The 19534-nt window shown below is 36.1% G+C and overlaps 1 protein-coding gene across 1 annotated transcript in view; it reads left to right on the top strand.

Moving 5' to 3' along the window:
- Positions 1-19534, top strand: part of LOC114359754 (ankyrin repeat and KH domain-containing protein 1) — a 124332-nt gene that overhangs the window by 18313 nt on the left and 86485 nt on the right. Inside the window, exon 7 of the mRNA XM_028314252.1 lies at positions 644-801. Within this exon, the coding sequence (XP_028170053.1) occupies positions 644-801 (158 nt within the window). The remainder of the gene's footprint in view (positions 1-643; positions 802-19534) is intronic.

Raw genomic sequence — 19534 nt, forward strand, 5'->3', positions numbered from 1 at the left:
CCCAACCAGTGAAGGTCAAGTTTGTCCCAGGGCAAAGTTTAACTGTCATTGTTATTTGTCATTAATTAAAATTGTGTCCGGTAGTTCTATAAAAATAGAGATCTCCAAATTAAGGCCCGGTTTTTACCAATGCGGGTAGGATAATTATTATGTATGTTTTTTTACGAGATCGAATCAGAAATGAGGAGATCCGTAAACGCACTAAAGTCACTGACATAGCCAACGCACTAAAGTGGCAATGGGCATGGCACATAGTACGCAGAACTGACGGCCGATGGGGCAGCAAGGTTCTGGAGGCCACGTACCGGAAAGCGCAGCGTTAGATGTCCACCCACAAGATAGACCGACGACCTCATAAGGGTAGTAGGAAGGCGCTGGCCAATCGGTCAATCTGCAAATCATTGGAGGAGAGAAACAAATATCAATACCTCTCCTATCCGCTTTGGTGGAAATCGCACATAATGATGAGATATCGTTCTTTAGTTTCAGCCACTGCTGAACATAGGCCTCCCCCAATGATTGCCACAATATCCAGTTGGTGGTGGCCTGTATCCAGCGCCTTCCTGCTACCTTTATGAGGTCGTCGGTCCACCTTGTGTGTATGTAACATGCCTTAGCGTAACTCTTGTAAAATCTGTTACAGGGAACTCTGAAGAAACATTCGGTAATCCACTTACCGCCTCAGTGGGTATGCGGATATTGTGGACGGGGCTTCAGTAGACGGGTGCGGCTGGTGAGACACATCAAGCTGCATGAAAAGCCTGGGGCAAAGACCGAAGCTTGCCAGTATTGTGGGGTGAGGTAAGAAAAGACAGGACTCTTGCTTGTTGAATTAGGAACTGCACACATTACCAGGCCTGTTCATCTCCGCGAGTTTACATCGAAAACAAAACACGCACGATGGCCCACCTACAGGATACTATTCGACAAGGCCTCACATACGAGCGAGCATTGACTCACGCACGCGTATTCTTGTGTATGATGGAATAAAAAACGGTGTACTCAATACTGTGCAGTATTTAACTGCCTAAATAATAATAAAAACATAGAATGTACTTTTTATAAGTTGCCTGAAGACACTGAGAGGTAAATAAGTAAGTGGTTAATATAATATTATTCATGCTTAATCATGTATTTCCTCCACCATTTTCTGCAGTTTGAAACTAATTGAAGAGATTAATGTCCGTATTCATAAACGAAGCAGCGCTCTCTGAAAAACATCAATCTTTTAAACTGCGTTCTCCAACCCGCCTGCCAAGCGTGGGGATTATGGCAAAACCCTCCACTATAGTGGAGGAGGCTCATAGTCCAGCAGTGGACTGTAAAGGGCTACATCATTAACATGTAAAACATTACTATGAGGTCTCAAAGTGCACGTGGACGCACAGGGTGACACACGAACCAATCACAGAGCTCTATTCAACGCTGTGCGTTCGATTTGCTGCTTCACTTAAGAAAGTATACAGGGTGTTAGGTAAATGGGTATATGAGCCGACATACACTAGCCCATGTTAACATGGGCATATAAATGGTATGATAAAGTCAGAAATTTGATATCATCATTTTATTTTTTTTAATTTTCAAACAAAAAAAAATTTATAAAATCCGATTTGTATGAAAATTAAAATAATTAAAATGAAGATATCAATTTTCTGACTTCACTATACCATTTATATGACCATTTTAACATGGGCTAGTGTCGGCTCATATACCCATTTACTTAACACCCTGTATATTGTGAATACGGATATAATTTCGAATATTTTTTAACACATGGGTGGCCTAAAATATTGTTTTAATTAATTTGTTTTTACAATAAGGTGATTGTGCCTAAAATGTGTGCTAATATTGTATACAAAATTAAAACTTGACTACAAAGAAATAAAAATACAAAAAAAACCAGAAGATTTTTTGGTTGTTAAAAATGATTTTTCTTTAGTAAATAATATTTCATACATACATTTGTAACGTAAGATCGCTCTCCAAGTCTCAAAAGCGTGCCAGGGTAGATCCGCCGATTTGATTCCGCGAGATTTATTTTACGTTTTTTGAAAAACTTTACAGGAATGCGTGCAAACTAGCTTAAACTGAAAGGTTAAGCAATGAGCTTTTTAGATCAGTGTGAGGCCCTTAGATTCAATAGTTATTTTNCGGCCAACAATAAAGCGATCGTATGACGTATAATCTCAATTTTCCTGAAAACGGAATGGTGAAAAACTTGTAGTAGAAAAACCTATTTTGGAAGTCGGACAAGAATGTTGAAAAACGTTGCGGACATACCTACTTATTTTTATTTGTTTAATAGGACAACCAACTTATAGATTGTTTGAACACATTGCTTATTATCTTTTTGCATATAGGCTTGTACAGAAATAATAGTAGATGAGAGTTAAAAGACATGTAAAGCAAAAAAAAAGTTACTTATTTTCGCAATACAGCTCATAAAAATGATATAAAACTTTATTTCTCACCATAAGCAAATGCTTTGCGACAATGCTATAAGCCAATTCTGATAAAAAGCAGAAAAAGTAGCTTTTTAAGTCACCTTTTCAGCACGTGCAGCATCTTCTGAAAGGTGAATCAAACTAAGTTTCTTATTTTTTTATATTCCTGCGTTGCTAAATGAAGAGCACTTGCGTTGCGGCGCGTTGCTTTTCAAAGTGCCAGTTTAATATTTCACCGGCAATATTCCTACACGTCTCGCTGATCAAAGTGAATTGAATATGAACATTTTTAGACGCTCACTTTGAAGACAGATTCAATTAACATCTGTTCATTTTAAACTTAAACTTGAGCACAGTACTAGCTATGCTAAAGCTTTGGGGGAGGCCTATGTTCAGCAGTTAGATGATGATTATAATGATGATGATGCTAAAGAAAGCTAATTTGCCTAATATCAGTGAGAAAGGAAATTAAAATTAAGAAAGTCCAATTGTTTGGACCACCAGAAAAGTTTTTCATTTATTTTTGCTTCATTTGAATTTTATTAATAAGGTTTTTTGAGCAGGGCAGATAGTTCTATAATATCTATTTCGTAATATCGCTCCAATTTTGATCTTAGTTAAATAAATGAAGATACTCGTACTTGTGCTTCAGAAGTTTTTCTTTTGCTATTCAAAATTATCGCATGCAAATTGCTTTACTATTAAGTGGACTTCCAGCTTTATCATGAAAATAATTTAGTTTCTCGTATGGAGCATCATTTGTTCGTCCTCCTGAATATTGCAGGAGGCTGCGACCTCCCGTTTTACGGGCATTACATTGCCCCGGAAGTCGGGTGGAGGTTTATTTTCAGATCAATTTCAACGTTCCTCTCATTATTTTTCAAGGCCTTCTAATTGAATTCAAAGATGTACACAATGTATTAGAATTGAGTTTTGTTTTCATCTCTCATTTGTGATTTGATGCCAATTTAATCTTTCTTTCTTTACCTATATTCCGATTTAACATCAGAGATGTTATTATGTTACCTAAAGATGCGATATTTTTTGCCATTTTCACAATTTTCTAAAGAAATAAAGTTTCAGAATCTTCAACATTTTACGAATATTTAATACCCGATAAAGACTAAAATATCCACTAAAAATACGACAAGACTCCAGTTAATTATTAATATTCCTATCAGGTTTCATAGCAACTGGCACGTAATACAACAAAGCATTTTGCTCTCGATCCGCAGCGTGACATACCTACGTCAGACATGCGACGTATACGTCGTCCGACCTTCGTCATGCTCTCGGCAGATTAGACCACACAGATGTGTAATCCTATATTATGTGGGCGCAGACGATGACGCACACTGGGCAGAAAAAACGCCTATAACTGGGACCAATTTGAAAATTTATGCATTTTTTTAAATATTTTATTTCACAAACATATAAACAATTATCGTATTTATTGGCCTATGGAAGTCAACTGCTGGACATGGGTTAAGTAGTAATTTAGTGGCAATAAGTGGCATTTTACTCTGTTATCGTTTGTCCCATCCAGCTTTTGCCAGTGACCTTTCGCAAGTCGTCATTCCACTCTAGAGTACTCTAGACAACATTCAAGTTATTTGAGGGAAGGTACGAGTAGCACGGACGGCTATAAAATGTGCACTCACGTTTTTATGATAATGACGTCTATATGGCGGTGACTTGAATAGGGCAAAACTATGTTTATTTTGTTTACATGATATGTAAGTTTGTAAGAATAGGTTAAAACCTTTTTATAAATTTGTCCATAGAACCGTATCAAGACGAGACTCTTGTCCTCAGCTATAAAAGATGCTTTCTTCATTATACAAGTTGCAATTTCGTACTAAGGCCAAAATGTACATCAGACTAGATATTTTATTGCAAAACAACACCAGTTACTGCATAAGGCGCATCTGCATAAGGTGCATCTGCATAGCGTTACCTTGATGTGCCATCGATCATACTAGTAACAAAAAAAAACAAAGCTTTCCTTGAATTGACTACTCTGGCTTTAACATCAGACGTAAAACTCCTGTGTAGCCAGGATCTACAGCTTATACAGCAGTCTTTAAGTTCGTCTGACTTAAATAAAAAACAGTCTTACATTATATCAGGAACTTCATTAATTGTACCGTGAAGTTTTCTTGAGACGGGCAGCATCTCTTCTACCCAGTGTGCGCCGGAGACTGACACAAGCCATTGTAATGGGCCGCGATGTTGTATGTCTTCATTACAATTTATTATCTGTAGCCTGCCGTCATATTAGGGCGGCAGATGTCTTCTATTCTTAGACATATTATATCGTAAGTAGATGTGGTTTATTATTTAACTAGCGGCCGCCCGCGAGTTCGTACGCGTGGATCCCGTTTTACCCGCTTAGGGGTGAAGTTTCGTAAAATCCTTTCTTAGCGGATGCCTACGTCATAACATCTACCTGCATGACAAATTTTAGCCTGATCCGTCCAGTGGTTTGGGCTGTGCGTTGATAGATCACTATGTCAGTCAGTCAGTCAGTCGCCTTTGAGTTATATTTCTTTCGAAGGGTATTAAGGACAATTAGAAAGGGACTATTCCCACCTCTCATTCCCACCGCTGCAAATGCTGCAACTTCTGTGCCAGGATCTAAAGCTTGACCGCCAATAAAAGCCCAACCAGTGAAGGTGAAGTTTGGCCCGGACAAGGACAATCAGAAATTATGAGAATATTCTAACTCTACACACAACATTTTATATTATTTGAAACACTGAACAGAATGTTGCAGGTTTTGTTATTTTTATATAGTTTTGTCCTGTGTTCGACGATAAAAGTTATAAGCTTGATAAAGCATCGCAAACTGTTGTAATTGGTTAAACGCCTAATGTTTTATTTAGGTGATAATATAATAATTTACAAGATAAACGTCACTTATAACAGTACTATAAGATAAATAGTGCGCCTTCTGAGTTGAAGGTCTGTAGAATCTTGCTTATGTAATATACCTAAGTTATCTGGGTAATTTACAGAAGTGGTTTAGAGATTCTACTTTTTTCAATCCCTCATTCACATATAAAATAGCGTTCTCAACGTGTGAATAAAAATAGTACCTACCCCAAATAAAAACGTAAGACTCGTTCCACGATGGGTTCGTAAAAGAAGCGCGCTCGAGAAGTGCTGAAACGTTAATATTACAAAAACTCGCGCTGTCTCGCTTTGAATCTTTTAGCACAACCGGCCGTCGCGTCGCTCAGGCTTTGGGGAAACGTAGACGAGTTACAAAACTGGTGATGGAAACAGATAAAATAAGAAAAAAGATAGAAAACTTGTTTATTCAGTCATCAGTATGGCATTCACTCAAAATGTGCTCTAGTGTAGAATTTAGGATATAACGCTTTTGTGGAAGCCATGGGTGAAAAAACATTATCTTTAACCGTGTTTGGACTTACTTTAAAATAATACATATTAAGTTACATCGTTCGTTCGTTCGTTTCAGGCAAATGACGTCCAGTGCTGGACAAAGGCCTCCAAGGTTTTCCACAATGCACGGTCCTGCGCTGCCCGTTAAGTTACGTACATACATAAAAAGTATTCTCAATAATATATTCCATTGTCACCAAGCTTTTATAAAACCTGCTCTGAAACTAACAAATAAAGTTTATCTCATACGGACCACATGATAACCGAGTCCTCTCACCACTGTGCAAACGAAGATATCGGCATAATCGGTTACCCTGTAGGTATGTCATGACATGAGATGCAATACATTGCACACGACGTCGTACCTACATGACGACAGTACATAAAGCTAACTTCGAACTCCTCATTTATGTTCTTCTGATTAATTTCGTTGCATCATTGGACCCCAATGACAGTTTAACCAGAATGTTTAACTTTCCCCTGAGACAAACTTGACCTTCACTGGTTGGGTTTTTATTAGCGGTCAAGCTGTAGATCCTGGCTACACAGGAGTTGCAGTGGTGGGAAAAAGAGGTGGGAATAGTCCCGTAGTACATAAAGCTAGAAAACTGGGCATTTTATGTAAGTACTTATTATTATTCTGTGGTAGTAGTAATATTTTAGACATTTTTGTCATAAAGTCAACTATTGAAGCATTAAAAAGAACAAATTTTGGCCCCTTCAGTCAAGATGGCGGCTAACGCTCTGACTCCTCGAGATCGAAATAATACATTTTTCATGACTAGCCTATAAGCAATACAAATAAAAACACTTTATGTTCCACCTTTTGTAAGGCAAAGCCTTTTTTGTCCCCAAATGTTTGGATTAATAGTCAATAACGTGAAAAGTATTGTTATTTCCTACAACATACTTTTCTCTCAAACATATGAGGCTCAAAGAGACACTTAGGCTGCTTCAATTTCATTATCTTTACCTACGAGATTCCCTAGGATAGCCGTTATCTAGGTAAAAGGCACATCAAACTGAATACTATGGTATCTTAAGTAGCTGATAGTAGATGCTATTTTTCAATAAGTGTGTTCTTATGTCCCTACTGTACATACTCGACTGAAGGGCAAGGGCCTCTATTCATTTTATATATTCGGAAGCGCGTCTTTTCGACCCAACTAATCTATTTGTAACTTACCCTTAATGTTGCAAGCAATGGGATAATTTTTCTATATTTTTTCGACCTTATTGTTTAGTTATGAGCGTGAAAAATAAACAATAATTATTTTATACACCATAAGGATAAGAAGAATTTACTCGTCATTTTATCTAAGTTTGTTAGTAAAAATAATAATTTCTAACCCGTCTGACAACGTTTCCGATATTGTATTTCCTGAGACAAAACTTGTTTTAACTTTATCTCGAATACAAAACTTATTCCAGTTGCCAAGTTTCATACAAAACTTTTCAAATACTTATTTAGAACTGTGTTTAAATATTGCATCATACATTTTGTTGAAAAATCGCTCTTAATGTGGCTACATAAAATGCCATAGTGTTTTAATTTGAACTGCTTCAGCTGAAGTTCAGTCTAAGAAAATAATTGTCTATTACATTGTTCGTAAAGAGTGCTCAGTTTTAAATTAATGCTATTATTTGAAGGACTGCTTTTAAGGATGAAAATCAATAGACCTTTGTTACTAAAATAAGTAGGCACTTGACATTTACCAACCGTCTCAATTTTCTTACATTCAAGATTCCACTTTGTTCAATTTTGTTATGATAGAGTTGGACGTAGCAGGCTCTCGCTTTGTATGGAGAAAAAAATAAATCAAAGTGAGACCATTTCTGCCTGGGATATCTTAATATGTACAACATAACTTATATATGTACTCAATAGTAAAGTGTCAGTTTTGTATTTTATTTAACTATGCCCACTTTAACCCCAACCAATGAATTTTATTGCCTTTAGTTCCAAAAATAATGAATAAATCTTTCAAAATTACTTTCTTGTGCGTTTAAGGGTTAAATATAACCCTAGACCAATACATAAGCAAATCTAGTTTGACATAGTCCAGAACGTAACCACCGTACCAGGCACGAGACTATTCCCACCTCTCGTTTCCACCGCTGCAACTCTTGTGTAGCCAGGATCTACAGCTTGACCGCCAATAAAAACTCAAACAGTGAAAGGCTAAGTTCATAAACCAACCGTACTAGTGGAGTGAGTCCACTGTACCTTTCTTATTTGTGTTCGTTCACTTTAATCAGGCTAATTGCAACCACTTCCCATCTTACGCCGTTCTCGAGCTAACAATGACTTGCTTTTGTTATATAACTTTCGAATGAATCATGTTCAATCTACAACACCCGTATTTTAATTGCTGGAGAAATTCAGGACTCATTAAGTTATTGGGTAAAATATTCAAAATAAAAGCATTTATTTATTTGGATTACTTACATTTAATTAGTTGATAACGAGTACAGTACTACAATAATTAAATATTGCTAATGTGCGAAATGCCCATTTAAAAGCTATTGACGGTCTGTGTGCCTACCATGAGTTTACGTTCTCGCTAGCGACTGCGTAAAAAAATGACATTTAAATGAATGACATATTGTTCAGCGCCCCTAGCGGCTACTTTCAAGAAATAAAATCTTCATAGAATTTTTTGACGTATTCGCTAGCGAGCTCACCTAACGTAAACTCATGGTAGGCACACTGATCGTAACTTTTAATTAACTGTTTCATTACTTCGAGTAATCTCTTATTATTCATCTTTATCTTATATTTATACTAATCGAGATGGGACCTGTAGCACAGAATAATAATAAGTACTGTAGTTACAGTAGCAGTAAGTTTTTGAGCTACTTTTGGGAAAAATTGCGTTTATAAAGAGCCAAAAATGTGCTTTTTGTCACAAAACGTGAACAGAAATACCTATACAATATTTTAACCCTTTCAGTGCAATACTAAGGCCCAGTTTTTTGATTCATAGTTAAAATAACTAATTGTTAAATTTTGCTACTAATGGTTAAATGTTAACAAAATATAAACTAATGGTTAAAAAATGTACTAAAAGTCATGCTAACCATTGTTCGAAAAACATTTTTTTCTGATATTTAACCACTTGTCATTTGACATCTGTCAAATATGACCATTGGTTATTTTAACTACGAATCAAAAAACCGGGCCTAAGGCTGGGTTGCACCATCTTACTTTAACGTTGACAAACGTCAAAAATCTGTCAAACTCCATACAAAAACACCGGTTACTGTCAAAGTTAGGTGGGTGCAACTCAGCCTAAATCTTTTATCTTCCAATTACATAAAGAACAACCCCATATCTTACCGTAATAACCAGTAAACAAAGCCTTATCTAGTCCAAGGACTCCAACGGCCGACATGTCATGCCCAGGCCCTTTCATTTTGCCATAAATTACACCACAAAAGGACTGTCGTAACTATGAGCCTTCTATAGGACATTATAACCCGCTCTATCATCCTATGATAATAGAGGGATGGTGCCTGGAAACTGGAGATTTGCTCTTTTAATATTGTAATTTTGAATCGCTGAAGGGACTAAATTTTAAAAGGTCTTAAAGTTCTCCATAGAAAGAGTATTGAATACAGTTCTTGCAACTCACGAAGGCGAGTGAGCTTTACATGTGTGGTGGCTCGCTACTGTTCGTTTAAAAGTTTTGATAGATGGGTATTTCTCATCGCCACGGTTCTCATCGTCACCTTCGTGGCGAATTTCATTTCTAACTTGTTTCAACTTTTTGTTAACAAAAATTGTAGCGCTTGATGTGAAGATTGTATTCTCAGTAAATCAGTCAAATAGTGAGTCTCGTTTGGAAGCTTTAACGTTTTGAATTTTTTGATGCCACGAAAGTGATTCTGTACTTCACAGCAATAATTTTTTCAAACTTTACAACTGTATATGACTCTTAAGTGTTTATAAAACATATATTTTGTCTTTATTCATAGATAAATAGCAATAACATAATATAAATAGGTACCTACTTAAATACAAGATAAAACTCTACCGATTACGTCACCTACTAAGTTACAAGATTCTACGCAATTGGTTTCAAGGGTGACCTGGTGGCATTCTGAAATGCTAAAGAAGCAAAAAACGGATTATCAGGACCTCATCAATAAAAAAGAACTCTAACTGATTATCAGTCCCTCAACAAAAATATATTTTTTATTTAGGCCAGAGGGCCTCGTATTTTTGTTGTACAACTTTTAACTCAAACTTCAGATTAAATTTATCTTACAAACAGAAACACAGTCACATATACAGACATACGTATGTATGTTTTTTTGTTGTCTGTCTGTATGACTGTATAGTCATACAGACAGACAACAAAAAAACGAGGCCCTTATTTATTTATTGATGTACTGATCACTACTTACCACGTATAATTTATTAGTTATTAAAATATTGTAAAAACATAAACACCAGTCACTATATTTTAAAATAAACCAAAGCAAGAAATCACTTTCGTGGCCTAAAATCACCTTCGTGGATAAAACACCACGAAGGTGACGAAAATTTTAGTTTTTTTAGAATTATCCTTAAATTTGAATTTAACGGTGCAAGTTGAATACTACACAAACAAGTCTAACATGTTAAGTTTTCAATGGCAAAGTTTCAATTAAATTGTTTAAATTTTAGAGGTAGAAAATATTGTTCAAGCAAGCGACGGTATATCTATGGATAATCACAAAAAGTTACGTATTTTTTTCGCGGAACGACGATCGACCTANGTATTCAAAATAAAAGCATTTATTTATTTGGATTACTTACATTAAATTAGTTGATAACGAGTACAGTACTACAATAATTAAATATTGCTAATGTGCGAAATGCCCATTTAAAAGCTATTGACGGTCTGATCGTAACTGTTTCATTACTACGAGTAATCTCTTATTATTCATCTTTAGCTCATATTTATACTAATCGAGATGGGACCTGTAGAGCACAGAATAATAATAAGTACTGTAGTTACAGTAGCAGTAAGTTTTTGAGCTACTTTTGGGAAAAATTGCGTTTATAAAGAGCCAAAAATGTGCTTTTTGTCACAAAACGTGAACAGAAATACCTATACAATATTTTAACCCTTTCAGTGCAATACTAAGGCTGGGTTGCACCATCTTACTTTAACGTTGACAAACGTCAAAAATCTGTCAAACTCCATGCAAAAACACCGGTTACTGTCAAAGTTAGGTGGTGCAACTCAGTCTAAATATTTTATCCTCCAATTACACAAATGAACAACCCCATATCTTACCGTAATAACCAGTAAACAAAGCCTTATCTAGTCCAAGGACTCCAAAGGCCGACATGTCATGCCCAGGCCCTTTCATTTTGCCATAAATTACACCACAAAAGGACTGTCGTAACTATGAGCCTTCTATAGGACATTATAACCCGCTCTATCATCCTATGATAATAGAGGGATGGTGCCTGGAGACTGAAGATTTGCTCTTTTAATATTGTAATTTTGAATTGCTGAAAGGACTAACTTTTAAAAGGTCTTAAAGTTCTCCATAGAAAGAGTATTGAATACAATTCTTGCAACTCACGAAGGCGAGTGAGCTTTACATGTGTGGTGGCTCGCTACTGATCGTTTTTCAAAAGTTTTGATAGACATTACACTATCGTTATGTGCATGTACACATACACACAAAAGTAAAGCTATACTCGATTACTTCTTTGCCTTGCAATACTAATAGGTCTTTATAAAAATATTTTTTCATTATTTTTGGCGGCCGCTGGGTAGTTTAGTACCAGATTACAACACAGATATGGATCTCGGTTGGAATCCCGCTGGGGGCAATTACTGGAGTGATGAGAAAGAGGATCTATACTTATACTATCTACTAACTGGACCTGTTGCTGAAACATCGCAAATATTACGCAACTTATAAAGGATACAGTCATGTTCATGGTCAAGGGCATACGGTGTAAGGCTGAGTTGCATCACCTAACTTTAACTGTTACGATAACCGGTGTTTTTTGGATGGAGTTTGAGTTACAGTAAGATGGTGCAACCAGCTTAAGTGTATTATGGTAATTTGCCATGACTTTCAAGAGGTGATTTATTTATAAAACTAGTGATTTTTTATGAGTAATTACACTGTGGCATCTAATATAATAATAATGGGCGCTATTTTACTACCCATATAAACTCTTTTGAGTTGTCGACTATAAGAACCTCGAAGTAAAATAAACAGTCGTCATTTCTCATATAGTAACAGTACCGTGATCTTAAACTATATAATCATAAAATGTTCTTTCTACCTTCTTCTAATGTCTAAATGATAGCGAATTTCCTCGATTAAAGTCTACGGTTAAAATTAATTACAATTTCAAGAAAACGTTTAGAAGCGAAAGCAAGAAATACGATTTAATTTTTTTGATTGCTTATATTTTTGCAGAACCTCGTCTGACCTTTAATAATTAAGTCAAAACATTTTTAGTTTACATTTTATTAATATTTAAGTGAGATTCACGAGGCACGGATTTAGGTGACCTATATTAAAGTAAAACTAATTTAAAACTGAGTTCTATAGAACTAGTCCATAGATCAGTGGTTCCCAAAGTTGTCTGGGCTACGACTCATCTAATACAAGTTCCCAAACTCGGGACCCATCTATAGGAAATTTCTCCCGCTGCCCAACGGTTGGATCGGTAGGGTGGGTGGTGTGTCGTTCTACAGGCAGGGCCGCGACCCATAAGCCTTGATCACACGTACCGAGTAAACGGGCGAGACGATAAAATGTTTACTCGGTCGAGACAGTTGGATGAGCGAGTCACATACTCGAGCGCTCGGCCGAGCACTCGGCGTAATATTCATTGAATACACACCGAGTACTCGGCCGAGAGCACTGTCTCGCCCGTTTGCTCGGTACGTGTGATCAAGGCTATAGTTTGGGAAACCCTGTCATAGGTAGAACTAAAATTGGCGAGTTATTTTAGGATAGCAATAAAAGCAATAGTTCTACTAGTTCGTCTACAATCTACATGTTTGTCTGGGCACTAGTTTATTAAAAGCGTTCAGTTTTATTTTTGTTCAGAAACTGGATCGATAACCGTTTTTATTGTGCTTACACGAACATTTAGAAATATGTACATCTATTCATAATGTCTGGCACAAAATATGAAACACTAGCTTTTGCCCGCGGCTTCACCCGCGTGAAATTTAGTTTGTCACATATCGTCATAAATTATATATAAATTATTATATAAATTATATCATAAATTATAGTCATAAATATATTAAATTCTGGATTATAAACAATAATACTGTAAAGTTTCATTAAAATCAGTTCAGTAGTTTTTGAGTGAAAGAGTAACAAACATCCAGACATCCAGATATCCAAACTTTCGCTTGTGTTTGAATTGCTTTATCTCCAAGAGTATTCCAAAGGTGTATTTTAACTAAGCTGTACCTTCATAAGCTCCAGCTTTGCTATTATTATATGTATTTACATATTCAATAATATTCATAGTTGAGAACCCGATAGATTTAAATAAAACCACTTTTTTACACAAATATCAATCAAGTCTAATCTTAAGTTTTCCTGAGACTTCATGAAAAAGTCTGACTCTTATCAGAACAATGTGAAACTACTTAAACAAAAATAAAACCTCACCCACTGAGTTGAAATCACAAACATTACTATAAGGTCTCACAGTGCGCGTGAACGCACAGGGTAACATACGAAACAATCACAGAGCTCTATTCAATGCTGTGCGTTCTATTTGCTGCTTCACTTAAGCAAGCATCGTTTGTGAATACGGGCGAAAGAAACAATCCGTAGTTTGCAAATATTTTCAGACGCTACGCGCTACAGGTCCGCCAGTCTGCTACGAGCTACGCCGTAGCACGGACGCGGCCGTCGCAGCGCTGCCCGCATACCTCCACTTTCGTAACTTGCAACTAAAACGCAAAAATCTGTTTTGAAAAAGGAACAGTTTGTTTTTAAAAGGCATTACTTTTTTAATTCAGAATCTTTTTTTTTTAAATAAGATCACGGAGTAGACAGACTGAAAACTTTAGTGAATTTTGTATGTGGTAGCAGTTAGGACTGAACTTTTAAAGGTTAGTAAGCAGAAATTTAAATTATTTTACACACTATTTTAAGCTCAGCGAGCACTCCATTATTATTTAGTTTAAAACTCATCAACTGCTTAATAAATTCGGATAAAAGCTACACAGAATAACTCGATAGCAACTTTTACATTGTTTGTGTGCAAACGGTTCCAATGTAATATCGATTGTGTCTAACGCATACACACATAAAACTATTTTTATATGCATGTTTGTTGATATACACAACACGGCTTTAATAAATCTATACTATTAATATTATAAAGCTGAAGAATTTGTTTGTTTGCTTACTTGAACGCACTAATCTCCGGAACTACTGGACCGATTTGAAAAATTATTTCAGTGTTAGATAGCCCATTTATCGAGGAAGGCTATAAGCATCACGCTATGATCAATAGGAGCAGAGAAACAATGAAAAATGTTGCGAAAACGGGTTTTCACGCGTACGAAGCCGCGGCACAAAATAAATAAAATTTATTTTGTATGTAGCTAAATAGATATTTTATCATCTGATTTCAAAGTTATTGTTCTAACTTATACCGTTTATGAACTATTATCGTGTGACCATCAAGTTTGAGTGTAAATGAGAAGTACCCAGATATTACACTATAGTTATGTACATGTACACGTACACACACAAGTAAAGCTCACTCGCCTTCGTGAGTTGGAAGAACTATACTCGCTTACTTATTTGCTTTGCGATACTAGTAGGTCTTTATAAAAATATTTTTTCATTATTTTTGGCGGCCGCTGGGTAGTTTACTACCAGATTACAACACAGATATGGATCTCAGTTGGAATCCCGCTGGGGGCAATTACTGGAGTGATGAGAAAGAGGATCTATACTTATACTATCTACTAACTGGACCAGGTCCAGTTAGTAGATAGTATAAGTATAGATCCTATACATAGACTATAAGTATAGTCCAGTGGACCTGTTGCTGAAACATCGTAAATATTACGCAACTTATAAAGGATGCATGGTCAAGGGCATACGGTGTAAGGCTGAGTTGCAGCACCTAACTTTAACTGTAACGATAACCGGTGTTTTTTGGATGGAGTTTGACAGATTTTTGACGTTTGTTAGAGTTACAGTAAGATGGTGCAACCAGCTTAAGAGTATTATGGTAATTTGCCATGACTTTCAAGAGGTGATTTATTTATAAAACCAGTGATTTTTTATGAGTAATTACACCACATCGATATAATCACTGTGGCATCTAATATAATAATAATGGGCGCTATTTTACTACCCATATAAACTCTTTTGAGTTGTCGACTATAAGAACCTCGAAGTAAAATAAACAGTCGTCATTTCTCATATAGTAACAGTACCGTGATCTTTAAACTAAATCATTGAATATTCTTCCTACCTTCTTCTGTCTAAATGATAGCGAATTTCCTTGATTAAAGTCTACGGTTAAAATTAATTACAATTTCAAGAAAACGTTTAGAAGCGAAAGCAAGAAATACGATTTCCTTTTTTAGATTGCTTATATTTTTGCAGAACCTCGTCTGACCTTTATTAATTAAGTCAAAACATTTTTAGTTTACGTTATATTAATATTTAAGTGAGATTCACGAAGCAGGGTTTTAGGTGACCTATATCAAAGTAAAACTAATTTAAAACTGAGTTCTATAGAACTAGTCTATAGATCAGTGGTTCCCAAAGTTGTCGACTACGGGCTACGACTAATCTAATACAAGTTCCCAAACTCGGGACCCATCTATAGGAAATTTCTCCCGCTGCCCAGCGGTTGGATCGGTAGGGTGGTGTATCGTTCTACAGGCAGGGCCCACTCAATGTTCGCTCGCCACCCATCACTGGGTCGCGACCCATAAGCCTTGATCACACGTACCGAGTAAACGGGCGAGACGATAAAATGTTTACTCGGTCGAGACAGTTGGATGAGCGAGTCACATACTCGAGCGGTCGGCTGAGCACTGTTTGCTCGGTACGTGTGATCAAGGCTATAGTTTGGGAAACCCTGTCATAGGTAGAACTAAAATTGGCGAGATATTTTAGGATAGCAATAAAAGCATTAGTTCTGCGAGTTCGTCTACAATCTACATGTTTGTCTGGGCACTAGTTTATTAAAAGCGTCCAGTTTTATTTTTGTTCCGAAACTGAATCGATAACCGTTTTTATTGTGCTTACACGAATATTTGAGAACATGCACCTATTCATAATGTCTGGCACAAAATATGAAACACTAGCTTTTGCCCGCGGCTTCACCCGCGTGAAATTTAGTTTGTCACATGTCGTCATAAATTATAGCCTATGGTTATTCTGGATTATAAACAATAATACAGTAAAGTCTCATACAATCAGTTCAGTAGTTTTTGAGTGAAAGAGTAACAAACATCCAGACATCCAGATATCCAAACTTTCGTATTTATAGTATTAGTAGGATTTATGTTGTGTTTGAATTGCTTTATCTCCAAGAGTATTCCAATGGAATACCTTCATAAGCTCCAGCTTTGCTATTATTATATTTACATATTCATTCATAGTTGAGAACCCGATAGTGGGATTTAAATAAAACCACTTTTTTACACAACTATCAATCAAGTCCAATGTAAAGTTTTCCGGAGACTATGAAAAAGTCTGATATTTCTATCAAAAAAATATGAAACTATTTAAACAAAAATAAAACCTCACCCACTGAACTGTAATCGCAATCGTGGAGAATATCGCCCGTGTTTACAAACATTACTATGAGGTCTCACAGTGCGCGTGAACGCACAGGGTAACATACGAAACAATCAAAGAGCTCTATTCAACGCTGTGCGTTCGATTTGCTGCTTCACTTAAGCAAGCATCGTTTGTGAATACGGGCGTAAGAAACAATCCGTAGTTTGCAAATATTTTCAGACGCTACGCGCTACAGGTCCGCCAGTCTGCTACGAGCTACGCCGTAGCACGGACGCGGCCGTCGTAGCGCTGCCCGCATACCTCCACTTTCGTAACTTGCAACTGAAACGTTTTGAAAAAGGAACAGTTTATTTTTAAAAGGCATTAGGTACTTTTTATGTAGCATTAATTTTTTTTTCTAAATAGGTTCAAGGAGGTAGACGCAGACAGAAAACTTTAGTGAATTTTGTATGTGGTAGCAGTTTGGACTGAACTTTTAAAGGTTAGTAAGTAGCAATTTAAATTATTTTACACACTATTTTAAGCTCATCGAGCACTCCATTATTATTTAGTTTAAAACTCATCAACTGCCAAATGAATTCGGATAAAAGCTATACAGATTAACTCGATAACAACTTTTCATTGTGTGCAAACGAGATCCAATGTAATATCGATTGTGTCTATCTATACACATACACACATAAAACGATTTTTATATGCATGTTTTGTGCTGGTTTGTTGTTAGACACAACACGGCTTAAATAAATAATAAATCAATTATTTATTGACATAGGAGTAACATTACATAATTACTCTTATTTGGTTGAAAAACTCAACTGCTCTCAATTTTCAAGTAAATCTTAGGCAGATTGACCAAAGTCTCTATAGTTTAGTGGTTAGAACCGTCGTCCGGCAAAAGAAAAGTAATGGGTTCATGTCTCACCTCAGGCAGCCTTGTTTCCCAAATGAGAATTAAACTGAATACAAAAATATACGGAATTGTTTACGGGTGNTTTTCGTCAATTTCGCAAAACAAAATAATATCATAGGCGGTTGACCGGCGCGTGACTCAAGCGAACCACAGCGAACGTGTGGCGAACGTCTGTCGCGCCACGTCGCGCTCGCATTCGTCCAAGACAGTCTTGCTAGAGCGGTGTCTATGTGTGCGTGGCTCGAGCGCGTTTAGTATGGAGTTTGTCTTCTATTATATTTTGTGGCCGCGGGCACAACTATAATCAATACATTATCATATCAATACATCTGAATAAATAAATAAATAAAATATTTATTGACATAGGAGTCATACTCGTATTACATGATTACTTGTATTTGGTTGAAAATCTCAACTGCCCTCAATTTTTAAATCAATCTTAGGCAGATTAACCAATGTCTCAATAACTACATAGTTCAGTGGTTAGAACCGTCATCCGCCAAACGAAAAGCAATGGGTTCATGTCTCACCTCAGGCAGCCTTGTTTCCCAAATGAGAATTAAATTCTGAATACAAAAATATACCGAATTATATACGGGTGATTGCGATATACAAGAACCAAAATACCTTTAGAAGGGAAGAAAATATCTAAAATAATTGGAAAGGTTTCTGATTAAATTTATTCTCTATGCTCTTCGGGAACAGTTCAAGGTTAATTAAACATTCATGGCGGGATCATGTTTGCCAAATCAAGAGGCTTTGCTGAGATTGGCTCTATTTGCCGTTAAAAACAGAGCTGGATGCAAAAAACATTTCAGATTTAATCAGAGTATTAAAATTTACATCTAGCCTTCTCTTATGCAATATTTGTTATGATTACAAAAATGTTTGGAATGTTTTACTGCCTAGCTCGCATCAATATAATGACTAGACTATGTACCTATATTTTAAAAAGTGTAAACCCTTGAAAAGGAGGCTGACAATAGTGACTGAGTTTCTTGCGCTGCTTCTTCTCAGCACTGGCCCATTTATTGTCCCGAAGCACTGGTAGGGTTATACTAGGACGCGTAAAAGTGCTTTTTAAAAGGCTATTTNGCCTATTTGCAAAAATAAATTAGTTTTATTGAGTTTTTTTTGTTTGTTTATTATATGTAAATCATGCTAGATTTTTTACATGGCTTTATCCGCACGAAATTCGGTCATTCACAGAAAGACTTAAGCGAAAAGAGGAGCGCCTCTTTTTAAAAACATTTTTTTCTTGAATCTTGACCAACTCTATACCAATCTGAATAGGTTCAGTGGTTTTGCTTGAAAAGGGCAGAGTAACTTTCGCTTTTATAATGTTAAAAGGATGGATTATTAAATAAATAAATCCTTGGACATTTTACACTGTGCCTCTAGTCCCAAACTAAGCAAAGTTTACTATGGGTACTAGATAACAGATATAAACACATACTTGTATACTTTTTTTGTAAATACATTAATACATACATAGAATATAAACCATTCACAGTTACGGTGATATTATGTACCTATTTTATACCTACTTCTTTAAAACATATTCATTGCATAGGTAGGCTTGTTAACCGATATGGTGTTTTGACCCCAAAACGAAACTAACCTACGTCACTACCTGACACGTATGCCAAACACTACATTGTATGGTAAGGACCAAATATTTATCTATAACTACAAGACATGTTTAGCAAGACACTGACCCAGTTTGCCTGTGTAACAATACAGGTAAATCCAGTAGATTGACTTCCACCTGAAATCTGTTAATTTTGTGTGACACTTTCACTTTCCATCGGAAATATTGTTCAAAAATGTATTCTAAAACATCAGCTAATAGACGGTTTGAAACTAGGTAACTGCGATATGAAAATCCAGTTACTTTTTTATCTCCATCTAATCGAAAGAAGCTTTCTTTTATGAAGATTTTACGAGCTAATAGTAATTTAATCCAAAAAAAGTTTATTCGTTTTAAATTCATTCTGCCAAC

The sequence above is a fragment of the Ostrinia furnacalis genome, unplaced genomic scaffold (assembly GCF_004193835.3).
Source record: "Ostrinia furnacalis isolate ACB-3 unplaced genomic scaffold, ASM419383v2 OfSCF4655, whole genome shotgun sequence".
In the NCBI taxonomy this organism is placed as follows: Eukaryota; Metazoa; Arthropoda; class Insecta; order Lepidoptera; family Crambidae; genus Ostrinia; species Ostrinia furnacalis.